A 22,376-nucleotide genomic window follows, 5' to 3' on the forward strand; every position below is an offset into this window, starting at 1 on the left:
GTCTTCTATAAATAGTTCATACCTGCCACAGGCAAACATGCTACTTACTTTGGGATTCCACTCTGCAGTTACCCCAGTCATGTGGAAAGTTCTTTATTGGCAGTAGGGCTGAACATACAAAAAATTATTATGGATTTAAAAGGGGTTGGGAAATATGGATACAGCAGTTAGGGGAAGGGACATTGTGTTCAGAAGAAATCAACATCTTCAGGGGCATCCAAGTCACGATATTCCACAATTGCCCTTGGGTCACCACGAACCATCCTGTGAAAGAAGGCAATCAGAAACAAGATTATAGCTGGAATAGAAATGCAAAGAGGAATATATGAAGTCCAGAAATCCCAGATCTTACCGGTTTCGGGGTTTCCCAGGATAACCACCCTGGCCTCGGAATGAGTCATAGTTGCCTCGACCAGCACCATATGGAGCATGGGGGCCACCATATGGGGGTCCTCCTGTAGGGACTGTGGGACGGACTGCAGCAGCTGTGAGTGAAATACTTGTTTAAGTAAGGACATCTACTGTTTCTCTAATTTCCTCCCAGCTCCCCCAAATGATCCCACTCATCCTTCCTTTACACTCACCTCCATAGCCAAGGATAGGTGGCCTGGGCTGACCATAAGGCATCAGGCCCTGGGGCGTCTGGTGTGGGTAGGGGAGTCCTGTCAGGCCTGGGGGGAGTACAGCACGGACCGGAACATGAATTACTGCGTGAGGGGGGAGGGGGATAAGGGGAGGATGGATTTATGGGAATAAGTGTCCTAGAAACAGGATACCTGGATCTTAAGATTTTTGGGAGGGCTTATACAGGGCCCCCAATGACTATATTCTAAGATCCTAACAGGTTAGGGAGAACCAGGAGTCTTAGAATGCCCAGAGTGGGATAAAATAGAATCTTCATGAAGCACTTCTTACTCTGAGCAGGACCAGGTGGTTGAGCTGGCTTGACTTCAGGTAATGCAGGGCGCTTGGCATCAGTAAGGAAATTGTTAAAGAAAGCCACCTCCTTCTTTACCTCCTCAATTTTTTCAGCATGCTTGTTGAAGATGTGCTTACGTACAAACTCTGGGCCCTAGAACAGAAAAGGAGATTAAAGCATGGCTTCACCATGGCTCCTTATTTGCCTCAAAACATTAAGAAAGACAAATTCATCTATCTGTATTTCCCTCTACTTCTTTGTTCCAGGTCTGTGATGCCACAATCCCTTCCCCCTTTCAAAAATCTACATCTGCTGCCCTTCACCTTAAGACTCCATCATTGGGGGCAGTTGGGTAGCTCAGTGGATTGAGAGCCAGGCCTAGAACCAGGAGGTCCTAGGTTCAAATGTGGCCTCAGACATTTCTTAGCTGTGTGACCCTGGGCAAGTCACTTAAACTCCATTGCCTAGCCCTTACCTCTTCTGCCTTAGAACCAATACACAGTATTGATTCTAAGATGGAAGATATGGGTTTAAAAAAAAAAAAAAGAGAGAGAGACTCCATCATTCCTAACCTTGAATTTCTTGCCACTGAGGGGGCATAGCCACTTGTCTTTGCCCAACTCCTGGGTGTTGGAAGTGACAAATTTTTCCACCTCCTGCTCAGGGTCTTTCCGCCCCATCTTCTGGGCTTCATCCTCTGACAAAGACTCCCGAACACTCAACAATGGCGTCAGCTTCTCCTCAAAAGTTTTCTGCCATTCTACCACTGTGGTGAAGAGAAGAATAGGGTGAAAACATAAAACTAGAGGATAAGAAATAAAAGAAAACCACAAGTCAGGGTAGTGAGAGATAAAATACTACTGAAGATGAAATGGGGAAGTAGAGAAAGGAGGAAGATAGGATCCCCTTAATAACTGATGGAGGATAGGAGATGTCTTGCCTTCTCCATGGCTGATTCGATTTGGGGGTACAGGCCCTCGAACATGAATGATGCCACATCTGTTAGGCATTTCATCCTCGTTGGGATATTCACAGGTGTTGTAATAATCCAAAGAATGCACAATTCTTAAGTACAGAAGGAGTTTGTCAAGAACCTGCAGACATATGGAATCAAGTGATCCTTTTACTCATGCTATGTTGTCCCTTAACCTTTCTACAACCCTATTAACATCCATTTTCCTAATACACATACAGGCAACTCTTTCTCACCTTAAGCAGCTTCTCATCTCGTTCCACATTAATCTCAGCTGGATTCCCCTCTTTGGGAGGCTCTTCAGGGGGCCCCCCACCTCCACTATTCCCCAGAAGCTCTTCCTCTTCAGCACTCACTTCCTCAATCAGATAATCAGTGATATTCTTCAGGATTGGATTCTGAGAGGGCAGGCTCTGAATTGAGGGACAAGGAGGAAATTATGAAAAGGAATAAGGGCACCATCCCAGGTTGGTTGAATTGGGCGGCTTACCACATCTGGGTGTATAGCTCAGAACCTCTCTATTCAGAAAAGCAGGATTTGAAAGGTAAGGTGAGATTCTTACTATTAAGTTGTGTGTGGGACTGACTGAGTGGTAAAGAGTGGACTGACTTAAGATCGGTAATGTGGGGGGAGAGGGGCAGCTGGGTGGCTCAGAGGATTGAGAGTCAGGCCCAGGGACAGGAGGTCCTGGATTCATATCTGACCTCAGACACTTCCTAGCTATGTGACCCTGGGCAAGTCACTTAACCGCCATTGCCTACCCTTTACCACTCTTCTGTCTTAGAATCAATACACAGTATTGGTTCTAAGAAGGTAAAAGTTAAAAAAAAAAAAAAAAAAAAAAAGATTGGTAATGTCTCAACTTTTGTTCAGTCTACAACAAGCACCAGCCTCATAGTGGAAAGGGAGAGGAGGGAAGGAGGGCAATGATCACCAAAAGTTTCATAATATCAGAAAGGAAATGTAGTTTAACCCAGTTGCAATCACTGACCGTGGGCAAGGGAGGAGTCCCAGACTCAGCTCCCCAGAGTTGGGTCCTATCATCCAGTGTGTGAATCAGCTTGGCAGCCAGCTTGATGTCATTTCGCACAATCTGTTTGTGTTGAGTGATGCCATTGACATTTCGAACCCGTCGAGTTAGGTCTCGATTCACACCAGGGCTCAGCTCACATTCCCGAAGCTACAGGAGAACAAGTAATTAGAAAACTACTACAGCAATTTCCCCCCAAAAGAATGGAGAAAGATCCAATATATCCTGAATATGGCCCATGGATTTATACTTCTAGGGACTCTGAAGTCCTTCAGAGAAGTGGTGAAGCTTACTGAATACAGACATGACCACACCTCTCAACAGATCTTGCCCAGGCCTTTGTATATAACCCTGATATCTATTCTCTCTATAGCACTCACCCTGATATTCTGCAAGTTCCAACAGATTTCCTTGATGTTAACACTTCGATCAAATGTCACCCAACCCCGACGGAAAAATCTAGGCAAAGGTGGTGATAAAATGTAAAACTCCAAAAATAAAGGGAATCAATCAAACCCTACCAGCCCATTTCCCTCATGGTACCCAAAGATCCTGTTCTTCACAGCTCACCTCCTCTCAGGCTGGGGTTCTGACAAAGCCACACGCATGAAGCCTGGGTATTTCTTACATAGCTGGAAGGAGAAAAGGCAACAGGTACATTTAGAATTCACATTTCTCTTTTCTCCAAATACCTAATAACTCAAGGATACTGAGATAAGCTCCTGTCCAGTTAGGGGAGAACCAAAGGGAGGCAGTGGAAATTGGTACTCCACAATGCAGACACGATCCACTTATAAACAAGGTAAAGGATAACCTAGAGAGATCTGTTTATCATCACAAAGTACACTTCTCCTTCACAAACTCCCTCCTGTCTCATGTCTCACTCACAGAAATAATCTCAGCCCGAGGGATATTGGGTGCAATGTTTCGCATGAAGAGAGAACAAGTCTTGTGCAGGGGTCGGGGTTTGAATTCCAATCCTAACGTTTCCTTGGGCTTCTCTTTAGGTTTCTCTCGCTCTTCTTCCTTGGGCTTTTCCTTCTCCTTGGCAGCTTCTTCTGTGTGAGTTGGGGATGGTGGGGGAGAGGAGTGAACAACTGATCTCATACCTCTCCTTCCCTCCCAATTCTATCCACCTATGCTCCGCCCCCCCACAATGGATCATCAATAGGAAGCTGCACCCACCAGCTTCGTCCTTCTCCTCCTCAGCCCGGACACTCTCTGGCTCAGATTCAGACTCAGACACGCTACCTTCATCGAAGCTGTCATCCCCACTGTGCTTCCGGTTCCGCTTCTTACTGCTCTGTAAGGAATGGACAGGTTTGGAAAAGTCAAAAGGTGATCAGAAAAATCAAGCCTGCCACCCTAGCCCTATGATTTGATCTCTACACTCCAGGTCCCCACCTTCTTAGCCTCTTTCTCAGGCTCTTCTTTCTTCTCATCTTTCTCTCCATCACCATCAGGTTTTTTGGCTTTATCATCAGATGTACTGTCATTCTCAGTCTATAAGCAGAGAAAAAATATGGAGGTGTTGCATCTCCCAACCAACTCACATTGGAGGTCCTTTTCTCCCTAAAGGTAGGTTCAGAATTTTTATCTGTACAGCCCCACTTTTCTCACAATAGTGCCCCATCCAAAGTATCACAACACTCCCAACCTGTTTGCTGTCCTCTTTATCATCTTTATCAGTTTTTCGATCCCCATCAGCAAGCCCTAAGCCTCCCCGGCCTTCTTCTTTCTTGCCAGGTTCTCCAGGTTTCCCTGACTGCTCTTCCTCCTCCTCCTGGTCCAGAATCCGGAGATCATGTTCTGTGCCTCCTTCCATCTTAATCACAGCTACAGACAAAAGGCAAGAGATTACAACCCCAATTTCCTGGTCCTTCACCAATATTTTCCCAAGTCAATAAACAAACCAAAGTACCTACTGTGTGCAAAATATTATTGTTCTGTGTCTGTACACTACATCATAGTATGTGATGGGAACACAAAAACAAAAGTCACTTCCCTCCAGGAGCTCACATTCTACTTGAAAAATGTAATCTGTATATATGACAATTTATGGAGAAAAAGTACAAGTAGCTAGGGAAAATCATATAAGGCTTTTCCTGGAGATGTATATACATTAAACCTTGAAAGAAGCAAATAATTCTAAGAGACAGGTGAGAAGGGGATACAGTCCTGAGAGAGTGACAGTTTTTCTGCAAGGAATGATGAACTGATTATCTACTATGAATATGGGATTAACTCTCCCCTATTTATTCTTTAGATTTTAGCCACCAGGAATATGTATACATCCCCACTTAAGGATTAAGGTGGGGAGGTCTATGACCCATGTGTGCTAGCGAGTGACAGTCCAAAGCAAAGTTAAAGCTGCCACTGGTCCCCATAAAAGTGGAAGACACAGGAAGTGACGCAAAGAACTGTCTTTAAATATGGTGCTAATTTCCATGAGTAGGTTTTCCCTCTTTGAACTTGGCCTTGAAGGAGCTTGGGCTCTCAAGCCCTCAGAAGGAAGCAGTCTTCCTTTTGGACTGCCACATGGGTGAGTGAGAAGGCTGACTTGACTCCCTTTCTTTGGCTTTTCTGGAAGCACTAGCCTCCAGAGAGGCCCCTCATCTTGCAGGAGGCCTTGTGGCTAGATTTGTTTAACTAACCTCTGTGCCCCCCTTTGCTGGGGCCTCTGAAGCCCTGCCTGGTTCTGACCAGGCTGGAGTAATTATCTCTCTCATTTTCCTTACTTTCACTCTTTCTATTTGTAAATAAACTACCACAAAAGACATACTGACTTGAGTCTTTCATTTGGAATTAAGTACTTAAATCCTGATGACCATACTCTCAAATATTCAGTCCAACCATAATTTTATTCTTTGTACTACTGGGGGAATAGGTAGCAGGTAGGTTTAACTGGTACAAAAAAGTACACAAACTAGAGTAATAGGGAGTGAATGCATGGGGACCAGGTTATTTGTGTCAAATTGAGGATTATTTTATCCTAGAGAGCTGTCCTAGATAGCTACTTGAGATTCTGAAAAGGGGAATGACATAGGCCTGTATTTTAGAAATATATTTGGCATATGTGTGGAAAGACTGGAGAGGGGGAGAACCTAAAAGCTGAGAGTTCTATTAGGAAGCTAAAAGAGAACTGAAGAAAGCCTGAACTAGAGCTCTCATAGGAACAGAAAAGGGATGGATGTAGCAGATTGGCTAAAATGAGAGCAAAGGGAAGTAATAAATGTTGGAGGGGATGTGGCAAAATTGGGACATTAATGCATTGCTGGTAGAGTTGTGAATTGATCCAACCATTCTGGATAGCAATTTGGAACTATGCTCAAAGGGCTTTAAAAGACTGTCTACCTTTTGATCTAGCCATATCACTTGCTGGGTTTATACCCCAAAAAGGTGATAAGGAAAAAGACCTGTACAAAAATATTTATAGCTATGCTCTTTGTGGTGGCAAAAAATTGAAAAATAAGGGGATGCTCTTTGATTGGGGAATGGCTGAACAAACTGTGGTATCTGTTGGTGATAGAAAAATGATCTGGACAAATTCCATGTGAACTGAAATGGCCTCCAGGAATTGATGCAGAGTGAAAGGAGCAGAACCAGAACCATATACACAGAGACTGATACACTGTGGCACAACTGAACGTAATGAACTTCTTTACTAGCAGCAATGCAATAATCCAGGGCAATTCTGAGGGACTTATGAGAAAGAACGATATTCATATCCAGAGAAAGAACTGTGGAAATAGAAACACAGAAGAAAAATAACTGCTTGATCACATAGGTAGATGGGAACATGATTGAGGATGTAGACTGTAAGCGATCACCCTAATGCAAATATTAATAATATGGAAATAGGTCTTGATCTTTACATATGTAAAACCCAGTGGAATTACTCGTTGGCTATGGGGGAGGGAGGTAGAAGGGAAAGAACATGAGTCATGTAATCATGGAAAAATATTCTAAATCAATTAAATAATTTTTTTCAAAAAAAAAAAAAAAAAGGGGGCAGCTGGGTGGCTCAGTGGATTGAGAGCCAGGCCTAGAGACTAGAGGTCCTAGGTTCAAGTCCGGCCTCGGACACTTCCAGCTGTGTGACCTTGGGCAAGTCACTTGACCCCTATCGCCCACCCTTACCACTCCTGGGCTAAGGACGGTCCCTAGCCCGGATGAAAAAGGAGGAGGGTTGGGTGTGGGGCTAGCAACCCCACCCTGTAAAAACTACATCTGCTAAAGAAACTGCAACCTAAAGTAGGGGCAGCTGGGCTAGCTCAGTGGATTGAGAGCCAGGCCTAGAGATGAAAGGTCCTAGGTTCAAGTCCGGGCTCAGACACTTCCCAGCTGGGTGACCCTGAGCGACCCATCGCCTACTGGTTGTGGCCCTATGCTCCTAGAATGGAGTCCCAGGATAAAAAAAAAAAAAAAAAAAAAAAAAAGAAAAGGGATGGATGGTGAAATTTGCTACTGGTAGAAGCAATGCTATTTGCCAACTAAATGGATATATGGACTATCAGAAAAGGAAGGGCTGAAAAGATACCAAGATTTGGAAGAATAATGAGTGGGGCAGGAGGGGAAAGGGGAACAATGAATTCTGTTTTCAATGTAGAATCACAGAATTTGAGAGCTGGAGAGAATTTTAGTAATCTTAGTCCAATCCATACATATGTTAAATTCGAGATGCCAATTAAACAGCTGAAGAATTCCAATAAAGTGATAATGGTTGGCAATAAATTTGGGATTATAGAAGAGACTAGCCTGGGATTCATAAATCTAAGATTTCACTGTAAGAAAATGAGAATTAAATGCATAGTAACAGGAGAGGGCCTAGTACAGCATTCTTGAAGACGCCTAAAATTAGGGTACATGGATATAGTACATGGATGATGATCCAGCAAAAGAGACCAAAGAATGGTCAGACAAGAGGAAAAATAGAAGAATTCCAGTAAGTCCAGAAAGAGATAGTGGTCAACAGTGTCAAATGCTAAGAGAGAGCATGGAAGGGAACTGAGAAAAACCACTGCATTTAGCAACTGAGACAGCTGAGAAATTTGGAGAACATTTTCTCCCAGTTAAGGGTAAAATTAGAAATCCAGAATCTAAAAGGTGATCAGGAATCTAAAAGTGATCAGGAGGAAATGAAGTTAAGGCAAAGAGCACTGGCACCTTTTTCTAGGTGACTGTCAAGAGAAGGAAAGTGCTATTTCCTAGATGATAGGGTCAAATGCAGGTTTTTTAAAGAATGGAGATCTGGGCACACTTGCAGGAAAGTAGAAGAGAAAAACCAAAGACTCAAGGTAGGAAAGGCATGGAGCACAAGTAGAGGGGCTGACGGTGGTGAGAAAAGCTATTGCAGACTGGGCTAATGTAGAGAGAATGGGAGATGATGCTGAGGGGCAATGAAATAGAGAATAGAAAAGAGATAATAATCACAGATGGTCTGTATTTTCTCAAGAGGATTTCTGTTTGCAACTCCCTAACCTTAAGACCTTGTTACACTGGCCTTTTGATCTCCAAAGATACCCATTCCTTTCAGGGACAAAGTCCTATACTCTGCAAACCCACACCTGCATCCAGCATCTTGATGATGGCATCAGCCTTGTCAATGTCCAAGAGGAGGTTATCAAACCAGCCACTATCCATTAGAGACAGGAACACCTGAAGTCTGTTCTGAAGGGCTCCTCGGGCCTCCTGCCGACGCTTCCCCACCTCATCAGGGTGGTATTTGGACCTAAACCTGAGGAAGGAAATGGGAAGGGGAAAGACAAAATAGTCACAAGTAGCCAGGGCCACAGATGTGAGGGGGAGTCCAAGAGAGCCATGGAATACCCCCACCCACCTCATATACTCATAAAAGATGGTAAGAACAGAAGACTGTGGGGAGGGGGACACAAAGAATTATCATGCCACCCCCAAATGGGACCAAGAGGCTGGCTCTAGGTGAAAAGATCTGGGAAAAACCAGGATCAAGGAACTCTGGGTTCCAGAAAAGTGGAGAGACTAGGGAAGAATGGCATAAGGCAGGATCCCTTGATTCATTTCCCTAGGTTCCTGGGAAACACTAAGATAAACAGGGGCAGGATTGCCAGAGCCCCACAGATAAAAGCAAGAGGAAATATTATTATGCCCCAAATGATCCCCCTCTCCTCCCTTCAGGCCTTAAAAGGACTATTACCCACAATCCCTCTAGGCTTGGGGAAAGGGCCTGAGACACACCAAGTAGGAAGAGGGCCAAGGACCTGACACTTCTCTCTCCCCTTGGGAAGACAGACAAAATGATTATGGGATCAGAGAAAGGAAGTGGAGGAAATGACTGTCCCTTATAATTAAGGCACTGCCCAGGGGGAATAGAGTAAGCAAAGTGAAAAGTAAGAGGTTTAAGGGGAAGGGAAAGGAAGAAAAGGTGAAAAGAAGGAAAAAGTAAAAGTCCTGGAAACAGAAAAAAAGAAAATTAAGAGGGGAATATTCAGGGGAGAGGGAGGGGACCATGAAAGGTGAGGTAGAGTCAAAGATAGTTAGGAAAAGATAAAGGGGATATAGAAAGAGGTAAGAAAACATGGACCAGAGATAGGGAAAAAAGAAGACACAAATATATGAAAAGGAAAGAACCAAAAGTTCAGTGTGAGAGGGAAGGAAAAGCCGCAGGCGTCGCCTCCAGGGACTTTACCTTGGCTGCTTGGTCAAACAGAGCTCAAGTTTTAACTAGCCGGGCCCGACCCGTGCTGGTTGGTGGGCCGGCTGGCTCCTGGCTGGGGCGGGCTCCCGGCCCGCCGCCCCGCCCCGCATAGCTTGGCGGTAGGGGCCCTGACTGACTAACTGCCTAAGCATTCACATTCATCTAAGCCACTGCATTGTGCACAGTGGTGCCCTTTCTCTCTGCCTGGCCGGGGGGGAGCACGGCTCGGCCCAGGGGGGCTGGTGTATGGGCTGGGTGTGGTGGGGGTGAGATGGGTTTGCTCCGAGCTCCGGCGATGGGTGGGTGTAGTTCCCGGTTCTGGCTCTTTTCAAAGAGGAGGAGCAGGAGGAGGGGGGAAAAGATGGTTGATTAAAATCAAAACATCCACAAACAAAAAAAAAATAAAGGGTTTTGTTTTTTGTTTTTCTTTAAGGATGACCCCAAGATCTCTGCTTTTCTTGATTAGATTCACATGTCACTTTTAGGAGACCACCAGTCACAAAGGGTACAAAGATTGGTGATGGCACAGCCCCTGGTTCTCCTTGTGCCAGCAAAAGGGGAGAACAGCCTCTCTGCCACCCACAGGAGAAAGAAAGTGCAGGAGGGCTCCAGCCAGCTCCCTGAAAGTATCTCATTCACTGAGAACAACGGTATTGGGAGGGGATGGGGAAGGGGTGGAAGTAGAGGAATATGGGAGTTTTTATACCCAGGAGATCACAACCAGCCAATGTTGGGCACTTCCCCAAACCCGCAGGAACTCCAGGGCACACAGGGCTTCGGGCTCCACCTCCTAGGCCAAGGGTGACATGCCAAGGGAAAGGAGTATGGGTAAGCAGGGGGCACTCACCACTCCTCATCTTTATGAGCCAGAAAGAAGTCCTGCATCTGCTGCCTCCGGAATTCCAGCTTGTAATCATTGTAGCGCTTAACAGCTTCTGTCTCATCCACAGAATCATCCAGTGACAGTAGAAACTCCTTAAAGGTCTTCATAACAGGTGGTGGAACACCCAAGTCGATTTCTGCGATGCTGCCCAGCCTGGGGGGGGCCCGGTCGGGGGGTCTTGGTTGGGGGGGAAGAGGGTGGGGGGATGGGGGGCCAAGGTAGCCAGCAGCCCCATTCCTCACCCAACATGGACATTAGTCCATGTAACAACTAATGCCCATTTCCATTTCCCAAACTATCAGTCTAGTCCCCTATCAGCCCTTTTCTACTTCAGATACTTCCCTTCTTTTTAAAAATAACCTCAACTTTTTCTTCCTCCCCCACTTCTCTCATTTTCCCCATGGTCTTTACCTGGCCTGGATGGGTAGTACATGATGTTGCATAATATGGACATCTGGATGGCCCCAGGGCTGAGGAGGGCCATAAGTTGGGCCTCCACCTCCCCCAGCATAAGGCATCTCATAGCCACTGTGGTATGGGTCAGAGCTGTGCTCATCCCTGAGAGTAAAGAACACGAAAGTCAGAAAAGAGAACTCTGTAGAAGAGAACAAAGACTGGGAAAGCTAGAATTATTCAATGTTAGAAGGTCTAAGGGGGAAACACTAAAGACAAAGATGACTTTGATGAGAAAGGGATGGAGACAACAGAAGAGAAAGTTTCCAAATGGAATGGCTAGGGATTAATAGATTTGGGAGAAGAAATTTCCCAGTGGAGGGAAAGAATATGGGATTGGGGGGGGAGGGGAGAGCATTATTGTTGGTAGTGCTATGAATTGGTCCAGGCATTACTGAAAGCAATCTTGGAATCACGAAAAACAAGCAAACAAATAAATGAATAAATAAGTGGGTCTTTAAGCTATGCATGCCCTTTGAGCCACAGCAAAACCTGCTAAAAGGACTATACTCCAAAGAATAACAGACTCCCTATGTACAACAAAAACATTTATAGAGCAATTTTTATAGTGGGGAAAAAAAAACAAAACTAGAAACTAACGAGTTTCTACCAACTAGAAATAGCTGAACGAATTAAGGTAATACTATTGTACTTTAAGAAATGTTTTCAGAAACCTAAGAAAAAAGTTAAATGAACAGAATCAAAAGCACAATTTATACAATAACATTGTAAAGACAAGTTTAGAACCAAGATTCCAGAGGAACAATAAATCACATGCAAAATGTAACACATTGTTGGATATGGCCAATGAGACTATATATTTATTATAAGAGTTTTTTATCCTCTATAATTTTCTCCAGGAAGGAGAAGGAAGAAAAATACCTATAAAAAAAAATCAAACAAAAAGAAAAGCAAGAAAAAGTAAAGCACTGCAAAACTAGCATTCTTACCAGTCTCGCCTCATTCGCTTTTGTGGAGGACTGAGTTCATGACGAGGTGGAGAAAAACGTTCACGACGATTTCTATCGTAGTCACGATACTCTCCCCTACTTCTCCTATCTCGCCCACGGTCCCATTCTCTAGAGTTATAAAAAGAAAGTTAATCCATCAATAACAACTTATTATTCACCTACTATATGCCAGAAATTGTGCTGGATACAAGGAACATAAAGACAAAAAAAGAAGCAGACTATCCTCACCGAGTTTATATTTTATCAAGAAAGACAATATTTAAGTAGATATAGGTAGGCAACACAGGGATTTGGAGTCAGGAAGGCTTGAGTTTAAATCAGCAAGTCCTTAACTTTTTTGCCTCAGTTTTCTAATTTGTAAAATGAGGATAATAATAGCACTTACCTCCCATGTTAGCTGTGAGAATAAAATAATATCTATAAAGCACTTTGCTAACCTTAAGGTACTATGTAAATACTATATACTATCTACTATATTATAAAAATGCTAGCTAAAATACAGAGCTGAACTCAAGAGACTGGAAGATATGGATTCAAATACCAACTCCAACAAATACCAGTCCATTCAATGCAGGCAGCAACTCTCTAAGACTCTAAATTGCAGAGAAGATGCCAAAATGTACTGGTAGAGGAAGCTTCCTCAGCCTGGAGTTCTCTATATCAATGAAATCACAGGTCAAGCCTTATCTCTAGGCAGAATAAGGGAGCACTGGGAAGGAGGGCATTTAGCAACTGGGAAGGATGGGAGTGATCAAGAAGGCTTCCTGTGAATTCCAGATTTTGGGAAACAATCAAAGCAAAAGCATAGAAATTAGTGGCCTTCAAGGAACAAAAAGTAGGGCAGTTTGGTTATAACACTTGGTACAACAAAGAGAGCTAGAAAGGTAGGGTGGGATCAGGATGTGAAGGACTTGAGCTGTGGTGGTGAACCTATAGCACAAATGCCAGAAGAGGGCACACAGAGCCCTCTCTGTGGGGTGCAGTTTGTTATTAGAAAGCCAGAGGGGCTCAGGCTGAGCTGCTTTCTTCCCCCTCTATACTCACTTGAGGACATTCCTCACTTGCCCTGGCCCCCCTGCCCAGCACCCCAATGGGAGTGCTTCTTCCCACCCCAGGGAGGTTGGGGCAGTGCAGGTCACAGCATGGCACTCAGTCTCTAAAAGTTTCACCATCACTGTCCTAGAGGCACTAGGGACCTACTACCCACAAGTAGGGTAGTGATAAGGTCAGAACTGTTAAGGAAAATCACCTTGGCAGGGATACTGAGAACAGACTGAAGCTAGGGGAGACTGGAGGTTGTAAAAGGGAATTCTTTATTCTCTTTGCCTAGTTGGAGCTTAACACTTTGGTTAACAATAACTTAAGTACCCCTACTTGGTACCTCACTAGATGAAGACAAGATGAACTCTTCTTTGTCAACCTTTTGATTGAATCAACAAAAGCTAGAACTAGGTGGGAGGGGCTCACAAATGACTTAAGAGAATTCATACCCTCAGAAACTCAATCAGCCAGGAATCTGTGAACCTTTTTGATAAGAAGTGAAAACTGGTTCCCACAAACACTGACCCCTGGGCAAAGCTAGGCAATTAGGAAGCGCAGAATAGAACATTTCAGGGGGCCATAGTTTGCCCATCACTATGCTATAAAAATGCAAATTCAGGTCAGGAATTTTGCCAGGCTCAACCAGTAGGACAGTAATATTTTTCTGTCCAGGATTAGACAACTTTGGGGGCACTGAAATCTTCCAGACTGAACTGTCCCCGAGATCCTGGAATAACAAAACACTTAAAACTATCTTATAGAAACTTAAAACTATCTTTAAAAAGCAGCCACAACACTCAAAGGATATAAATTCAACCCAGATATTCCCTCCATAAGTACACAGAGCTCAGCTCTAACATAAAAGTTTGAAATCAGAAGGCTAGAAGAATGAACAACCAAAAAAAGAAAAAGAATCCCACCATAAAGAAGGACTACGGTGACAGCAACATTAAAGAAACAAATTTGGAATGAAAATGATTTTTTAAAAATCTTGAAGCCAAAATCTTAAAGAAAAACATAGCAAATTAAAATAGAATTCCTGGAAGAAATGAACCAACATTTTTAATGATGTTTTTAAATAAATGAGTACTACAGGAAAAAAATTAGAAAAGAAATGAATTATGAAAGAATTGGGAGATAAAATTAGTAAACTGGCACAAGAGGTACAAAACTTTACCTGAGATACAAACTCCCTGAAATGAGAAGGAACTAAATAGAAGATGATGGCTCCATTAAAACAAAAAGAAATATTAAAACCAAGTTAAAAAGACTGAAAATATTAGAAAATGCTCTATAATCCCCCAAAAAAGTCTAGATATAAAAGAAAACTGTCCCTGTAATTTTTAGAAACAGAGGACAAAATGGAAATAGAAAGAATCAATTGGTCAACTCACGAATCCCCAAAATGAACACTCCCAGAATTATTATAGCCAAATTCCTGAAGTTCCAAATCAAAGAAAAAATCCTGCAAGTAACCAGAAAGAAAGAATTCAAGTACCGAAGAACTATGGCCTAGGTCAGTGATGGGCAACCTTTTGAGCTTGGTGTGTCAAAACTTGCCCAAAAAACAAGCATAATTTGGGTGGTGTGTCACTTTGAGAAAAAAAAAAACATAATTTCATGATATTTATAGTTTAAATAACAAAAGTATATTCATAATATATAACTATTTAATAAACCAAAATAGGTAAATTAATATAGGCAGAATTGTCATAGTGCATAGTGTCTACACTACACTACAGCAAATGTTTCATCCTCAGCATGTGGCCCCATACTTCTCTGTGTGTGACTGCATTCGGCCTTCATGTCATCAAAAATGGCTACGCATGTCAGTGCTGATGTGTCATAGGTTTGCCATCATTGGCCTAGGTTACACAAGATTTAGCAGTCACTAAATAAAGAAGCAAAATGCATGGAATAAGATATTCTAGAAGGCAAAATAATAAGCCTACAACCAAAAGTTCTTACTGAGCAAAAATTAGTAAACTTAAAAAAAAAAATCTTTAATAAAATAGAACTTCTAAGCATTCCTGATGAAAAAACCAATACTGAGTAGAAACTCTGAAGTACAATTACAGGATAAAACATCTTTCTGAAATATTTATTGTAAAACATCTTATTGCAGTACAGTCCCTTGCTATAACAAAGTTCACTTATCACAGCTTCACTGTATTACAGATTTTTTTTTTAAATATCTAATTCTATATCATGGAGTTTTCACTATATTGCAGGATTTTGCAGATGAATACTGTACTGTACATAATGGAAATGCAGTATGCCACTACTGCTTGCAGAAGGCACACTATTAGCTGATGGAATCAAAGGCAATCAACCACAACACTCTGTTCTGTTTCCTGGGCACTGATGATTCAATGACTGTAATATAGGTCTGTTTGGCTCTCCTGCACTGTACCCATACTATTCAGCATCTCTCCTTGATCACTTCACATTATCATCTAATAGCTGCAAATAGTGTTGTTCTGTAGTGTTGCGTTTTTGTGAAGTTTTCATAAGTTTGAACTTATTTCAATGTTCAATGCCACCCAAACATTCTGCGCCTTCTAAGGCTTCTGGCAGTGAACCCAAGTGTCAAATTACGTAGATTTAAGAGTGCAGAAAGTATTTAAGAGCATATGAAGTGTTTAAAGAGTATGGGAAAGGTTTATAGGAGAATGGGAAGGGTTTATAAAGCCTCAAAAGCATATAAATAATAAAATAAATATAACATCGCCACTTCAGGGATTTTCACCTATCACTAGTGATCTCTGGAACATAACTCCCGCAACAGGTGAGGAATCACTGTATTTTCAATAGAAACATAAAAAGTAAATTAAGCAAGAAATCCTGAGATTAAACCAAAGATAAACTATTTATATTCTAATATGGAAATAATACATGTAAATAAATCATTAAGAATCACAGAAGTCGGGGGCAGCTGGGTAGCTCAGTGGAGTGAGAGTCAGGCCTAGAGACAGGAAAAGGAATAAACTGGGAAATTTGTTTAAACAAAATTCTCTGACAAAATAATATAGACCATATAAAATACTGAAAATGTTTTTTAAAAAATTCAAGATGGCAGCGAGGAGCAGCAAAATCTGGAATAGCTCCAAGAATCCTCTTAAACCAAACTTGAAATAGCACCTCAAAATGCCTGGATTCACAGAACCAACAAGGAGATGGAATGAGGCGGCTCCCCTGTGGAAAACAACTTTAAAGGTAGGCAGAGAGTCTATTTTCACATGATAAGGGGGAATTGGGGGGAAAAAAACTGTGTACAGAGGAATACAGGCCACTCATCCCCCTCATGTGTTGTGCCAGATTCCAAACCTGAGCACAAGCCAACTTTTGAGATCCCAGAACCCTGCCTAAGCCAACAGCACAGAACTACTCCCTTCAAGTCCCAAGCCCTGGCACTAGCCCACTGTGAGGCCCTAAAGTCCATAGTGGTTGACCCTTTTAAGCCTGCAGTGATGCCCCTAGTCCCAGGGCAAAATAGCTCAGTGTTCTCGGTCCTGCAAGCCATCAGAAGAGGAGATAAAATCAGCAGTTTTCAGAACTCCCAGGCTAAAAGGAAAAAAAAAAAAAAAAAAAAAAGGCTGGGAAAATGAGCAAACAGCAAAAGAAACACCTAACCATAGAAAATGTCTATGGAGACAAAGAATAACAAGGCATAGATTCAGTTAGGAACAATGAGGTCAAAGTAGCAACACGCAAATCTTCAAAGAAAATTGGGAATTGGTCTCAGGAGCTGAAAGAGCTCAAAAAGGAATTCAAAAATCAAATAAGAGAGAAAATGGGGGGAAAATGAAAGTAGCGCAAAAAAAGGAAATCACAGCTTAAAAAGCAAAATTGGACAAGTGGAAAAAGAGGCACAAAAATCCAATGAAGAGTTCCATGAAAAGTAGAATTGACCAAATGGAAAAGGAGGACCAAAAGATAATGGAAAATTATTCTTTAAAAATTAGAATTGGGCAAACAGAAGCTAATGACTTCATGAAACATCAAGAAACAACAAAAAATCTAGAGAATGAAAAAATAAAATATGAAATATCTCATTGAAAAAGCAATTGACTTGGAAAACAGATCCAGGAGACAATCCCTGAAAGTCATGATAAAAAAAAATTTTTTTTAAAGCCTAGATATAATATTACCAAAACATTATCAAAGAAAACTGCCCTGATATTCTTGAACAAGAGGGTAAAACAGAAATTGAAAGCCTCCACAAATCATCTCCTGCAATAAATCTTCAAATGACACCTCCCAGGAATGTCACCAGCCCAGTTCAAGAGTTCCCAGGCCAAGGAGAAAATACTGCAAGCAGGCAAAAAGAAACAAATCAAATATCATGGAGCTTGAGTATAAGGATTACGCAGGATCTGGCAACTTCTACACTGAAGGATCAGAAGGCTTGGAATATGATATTCTGGAAGGCATAACCAAGAATCACCTACCCTTCGAAACTGACTATATCTGGGGGGGTCCTTTAATGAAAAAGAAGATTTCAAAGCATTCCTAAAGACCAGACCTAAACAGAAAATATGATGTTCAAATACAAAATTAAAGAGAAGCATCAAAAGATAAATAAGACAAAATCCAATATTCAATTCAGTTAAAAAAAATTAGAAAGAACAGAAATAGACCTTTCTTTAATACAGTAAAGAATGTCTAAAACCAATAGCAAACATAATATATAAAGAGAACATTTAGAGACCTTTATATAAAATCAGGAGTTATGAAAGGATGTCCACTATCACTATTATTTAGTAGTCAGACCTAGAAAAATGCTAGCTCTAGTAATAAGACAATAGAGAAATCAAAGGAATAAGCATGAACAGAAAAGGCAACAAAATTAATATTTTCTGCAGATGATATGATTTATTTAGAATAACCTAAATGGTCAACCATAAAGTTAACTGACATAATTTAAAAAGCCAGAAGTTTCAGGATATAAAAGAAATACACATAAATCTTCAGCATCTCTATACAAATAAAACTCAGCAGGAAGAGCTAAAAAGAGAAAATGTATTCAAAATAAAGAGATTATGAAATATTTAGGAATCTCTCTAACAAGACACTCCCAGGAACTATATAAATACAACTATGAAACACTTTTTGAAGAAACACAGACCTAAATAATCACAGAATATTAACTGTTCATAAGTAGATCAAACCAACATAAGAAAAATGTCAGTATTACCTAAATTAATTTACTTATTCAGTGCTGAAGCTCCCCAAAAAATATTTTATAGTTTGAAAAAATAACAAAATTCCTATGGAAGAACAAAAGTTAAAGAATTTCAAGAGTAAAAATGAAAAAAAAAAAAAACTGAGGAGGAAGGGAGGTAGGGTCTTATCAGTATCTCAAGCTATACTACAAAGCAGTAATTACTAAAATGACTTACTATTGGTTAAAAAATAGTGGTCAATAATTGCAACAGATTAGGTATACAAAACTTAAGAGATGCAAACCAACAGCACTATAATGTTCACTAAAACCAAAGTACAGCCCCCTTCCCTTTGCTACAGGGAGTATTCACTATTTATCAAAACCAGTTAAGAAAACCTGAATTAGGCAGAAATTAGATATAAACTAACATCTGATACCATATACCATGACTGAGATATAAAAGGTAAGTAAATAAGTACATTGGAAAACAAGAAAATTACCTTTTAGATCATAGCTAAGGGGAGAGTTCATACCAAGCAAAGGATCACAGAAGGAGGACAATTTTGATAACTTAAAATTGAGAAGTTTTTGCACTAACAAATCTAATGTAGTTTAGAAGGGAAACTAGGAAAAAAATCTTTGAAATTTCTCTAATAAAGGTCTCAAATTCAGGATATTTATAAGGAAATGACCCAAATTTATAAGATTAAGGAGCCATTCACCAAATACATAAATGGTCAAGATTTTAAAAGAGTTTTCAAAGGAAGAAATCCAAGCCTATCAACAATCATATTAAAAAATCACTAATAAATAGAAATGTAATTTGAAGCTACTCAGAGCCATCAGAATGACAATAACGAGAAAAGTGACAACTAATTGAGAGGCTGTAGGAAAATAACAAATTAAAGCATTATTGGTGGAGTTATGAATTTGTCCAGGCATTCTTGAAAGCAATTTGGAATTATACTCCAAAAGTTGCTATACCATGCTATGTCATAGATAATACTACCAAGTCTATACTCCAAAAACAGATCAAAAAAAGGGGGAAAAGATACAAACAGGCAAAATATTTGTAGCTCTCTTCATAATAGCTAGAAAGTGAACAGATGAAGAAAAAGTAAATAGAACCAAAGATAAAGGAAAACAACAATGAAAAGCTTTTAGAATTCTAATCAATACAGTGACAAATCATGACTTTTGAGGACTAGTCATGAACTAGAAGTTTAAATTTAAGATATACATTTTCCAATATATTGATTAAATTTGTTTGACTAAGCTTATTTGTTACAAGAGAGGGTTGGGGAAACTAATGCAAAATGATAGGGATGTCCCCGTAAAAAAAAAAAATCAATAAACCAGGAAAAAATACATCAACAATCCCCCCAACTTCAGATAGTCCCTCAGAAAACACTAATTTGTTAAAGATATTTTGAGAAAAAATTAGGTTGATATGCAATCTTCTTTTTTGTTCTTTGTATTGAAATTTTGATGATTAAATTCATAATGAAGAAAATGCTGACTATCTTACCGGTCATTCCAGTCATCTCCTCTCCGTCTCTCATCTCTCTCCCTTGAACGATCATAATCACTTCGTTCTCTTCTGAACTTGTCCCTTCGCCTTCGGTCATACTCATCATCGCTGTCACCCATAGTAAAAGCTGGGAATAGACCAGACACCTGAGGGTAAACAAAAGAAGAAATTTATATAGCAACTACCAAGTGCCAGGCTATGTACTAACAACATATTTTACAAATGTTTTTTGTTTGTTTTTTTTTAATTTGATTGATCAAAAATGTTTATATCGTCACAACAACCCTTAAGAGGTAGGTACTGTTATTATAGGGTTATGGAGCTAGTAAATATGTAAGGCCAAATGTGAACACTATTCCTGAGTGCAGGCCAAGTGCTCTATCCACTGAAGAGTCACACTCATTTTTCCACTATGGAGAAAGGAGTATAGAGGGGAGGATTTATTATCCCCTGTACTCCATCCATCCATGTCAGTCTCAGAAACCCAACCACCCCACACACGTACCCTTAGGGTATTACTGGTCCCCTATGAAGCTCTTAAGTTTCCCAGCCTCTTTTGGTCATCTTTCTCCTCTTTCCTTCCTTCTCTCCACCCATTTCTCCCACCCCCACACACACACTTTCCAATGATATTTGGCTAAAAGAACCTGCCAAAGCCCTATTCCTGTTTTCCTGTTTTCAATGTACATCCCCTTGGATAGTCCTACCCTTCCCCTACACCCCAATTCTAATAAAATCACCTTATTTTTAAAAAACCAGATTTATAGCTGAAAGAAACCACAAGATAAATGAACCTTAGAGATTATCAGCCCCATAGTAGTTTACAAATTAGTCTAAAGCCAATTCATACCCTATCGTGGCAGAGGCAAAACTAAAATTCAGGTCTTTTTAACTTCCAATCCAGTGCTCTGTCCACTTTAAAATGATGTCCATTACTGAGGCCTCCTAATTACCACTCCCCTCTCCCCAATAATCCAAACTAACTCTTGATACCCTTTAGTCCTCAGACATGTCTCTCTAAGATGAGCCCCAATCAGAGGTCTTTCAGTTATTCCTCCACACTTTCCAAGTTTTTAAACTCTTTGGCCTTCAAAAAGATACAAAGACACACACTCAGCCCCAAGCGGTACTCTCAGTTCGTGGACCTTCTTCAGGTCATACTCCCCCAACTCTGAGCCACCACCAATAAAAGAAATTCTAAAACAGCTTTTAAAGTTAAAGAAAGCGCTCCAGAAGGAAACGGGGAGAGAAAAAGAGGGAGATGGGTGAAATTAGGTACTGAACCATCATCTCCTATTCTTGGGACCAGTAAAGGATACTAAAATACTTCCTGCAGCATTGTAGGAAATTGAGCACTACTGGGGGAGAGGAGGTAGATGGAGAAGGGAAGGGCACAAATCCCTTCCCCCCTACCCAGGAACCGCCTCAAAAACCCCCAGACACTCAGCAGCCCCATCTCACCTAAGGACTACCTCAGGCCCGACTGGCCTCTGCCGTTACTCTCTAGGTCGTCGGCTCAGTGGCTGCTGCCGCACAGAGCCTATTATCCCTTCCGCTGCCGAGAGCTGGGGTGGAGGAGGCGGAATCCAAGGGGGCCTTCTGTGTGACGAAGGACCACGGGGCTGGGGGAACTCAGGGAGTTGGGTGGGGGGGGTGGTTGGGTGCTGTAGGGCCAGAACCCGAAGGCGACGGAAACAAATCACCTCCGAGTCCGCGCGCGCCGTTCCTTATGCAGTGTCTGCTGGGAACGACTGTGGCGTCGGCGTCGGCGTCGGCGTCGGCGTTTGCGCCTGCGCGTTCTCTCGGGCCTCGTTTGGCCTAGCTCGCTCTCTCAGGGCTTGGGGGGAGGGGCGAGAATTCCCGGATGGACGGAAGCGGAAGTAGCTAGAGGCCTAGTAGGGGCGGAGAGAAATCTTTCTATATTTACTTCTCCCTTCAGTTTGGTCTTTTACACGTAATGCAGTAGGGGCAGTGCTAGGCAATTTGGGGATCAAAGATGAGAAATGAGGAGAAATGAAACAGTACCTGACGTAAAGGAGCTTAGAAACTAACCGGGGAGTAAGCAATGATATCTTTACAATGCTTTGAACTCAAGGGTAGGTAAGGTGGCTCAGTGGAATGAGAGCCAGACCTAGAGAGGGGAGGTCCTGGATTCACATGTGACCAAGGGCAAGTCACTTAACCCCCATTGCCTAGCCTTTACCACTCTTCTGCCTTGGAACCAATTCATAGTATGGATTCTAAGATGTAAAGTAAGGGTAAAAAAAAAATTCATTACTTCTATGGTCATTAGAGGTAGAAGAGCTTGAGCACCAGTAACAGCATTATCCTGCCCAGGCACAGGAGGATAGCAGTTGACTAATGTGGCAAATAGTAGGCAGAGGCAGGAGTTCCTAATGCAGTGCTTAGAAGCAAGTGGTTAATCCTGGAGAGTGGATCTCAAGTTATTATCAGTTCCGTTATTTTTAGTGTCATTAAATATCACTATAATGATTTATTATCATTTCTCAGTATTTTTATGACATATTTAAGGAAAATATTTGTAAAACCTATGACAAGGATACCACCTAAACAGGAGGCAAGTTGCCCTGCTCCTCCACACCAACTCCAGCAAAAACAGAAAGAATCTACTTATCACCTCCTAAAAGAAACCCCAAAAGGAAAAGTCCCAGAAATAATGTTACCAAAATCCAGAGCTCCTGCAATCAAAGGAAAAATATTGCAAGCACCC

The 22,376-nt window shown here is 41.5% G+C and overlaps 1 protein-coding gene across 9 annotated transcripts; it reads right to left on the reverse strand.

Annotated features, from left to right (window-relative positions):
- Window positions 1-77: 77 nt before the first annotated feature.
- Window positions 78-21,189, reverse strand: SRRT (serrate, RNA effector molecule). Of its 9 annotated transcripts, none has more exons than XM_044673418.1 (20): window positions 21,107-21,189; window positions 19,643-19,791; window positions 11,886-12,014; window positions 10,894-11,040; window positions 10,447-10,659; window positions 8,491-8,660; window positions 4,581-4,759; window positions 4,328-4,426; window positions 4,175-4,226; window positions 3,812-3,981; window positions 3,494-3,555; window positions 3,304-3,382; window positions 2,885-3,073; window positions 2,129-2,305; window positions 1,860-2,013; window positions 1,492-1,685; window positions 916-1,072; window positions 585-707; window positions 353-485; window positions 78-264 (listed from the first exon to the last, which is right to left on the reverse strand). In XM_044673418.1, exons 2-20 carry the CDS (start codon window positions 19,762-19,764, stop codon window positions 189-191), a joined length of 2,625 nt encoding a protein of 874 aa, XP_044529353.1. In that variant the 5' UTR covers window positions 19,765-19,791; window positions 21,107-21,189; the 3' UTR covers window positions 78-188. The 9 variants fall into 9 exon arrangements, with proteins under 9 accessions (XP_044529353.1, XP_044529347.1, XP_044529344.1 ...); XM_044673412.1 differs by having other exon boundaries at window positions 3,812-3,978; window positions 4,109-4,226; window positions 10,447-10,635; window positions 21,107-21,187; XM_044673409.1 differs by having other exon boundaries at window positions 3,812-3,978; window positions 4,109-4,226; window positions 21,107-21,187.
- Between the last annotated feature and the right edge of the window lie 1,187 nt (window positions 21,190-22,376).

This window comes from Gracilinanus agilis, chromosome 4 (assembly GCF_016433145.1).
Source record: "Gracilinanus agilis isolate LMUSP501 chromosome 4, AgileGrace, whole genome shotgun sequence".
Classification (NCBI taxonomy): Eukaryota; Metazoa; Chordata; class Mammalia; order Didelphimorphia; family Didelphidae; genus Gracilinanus; species Gracilinanus agilis.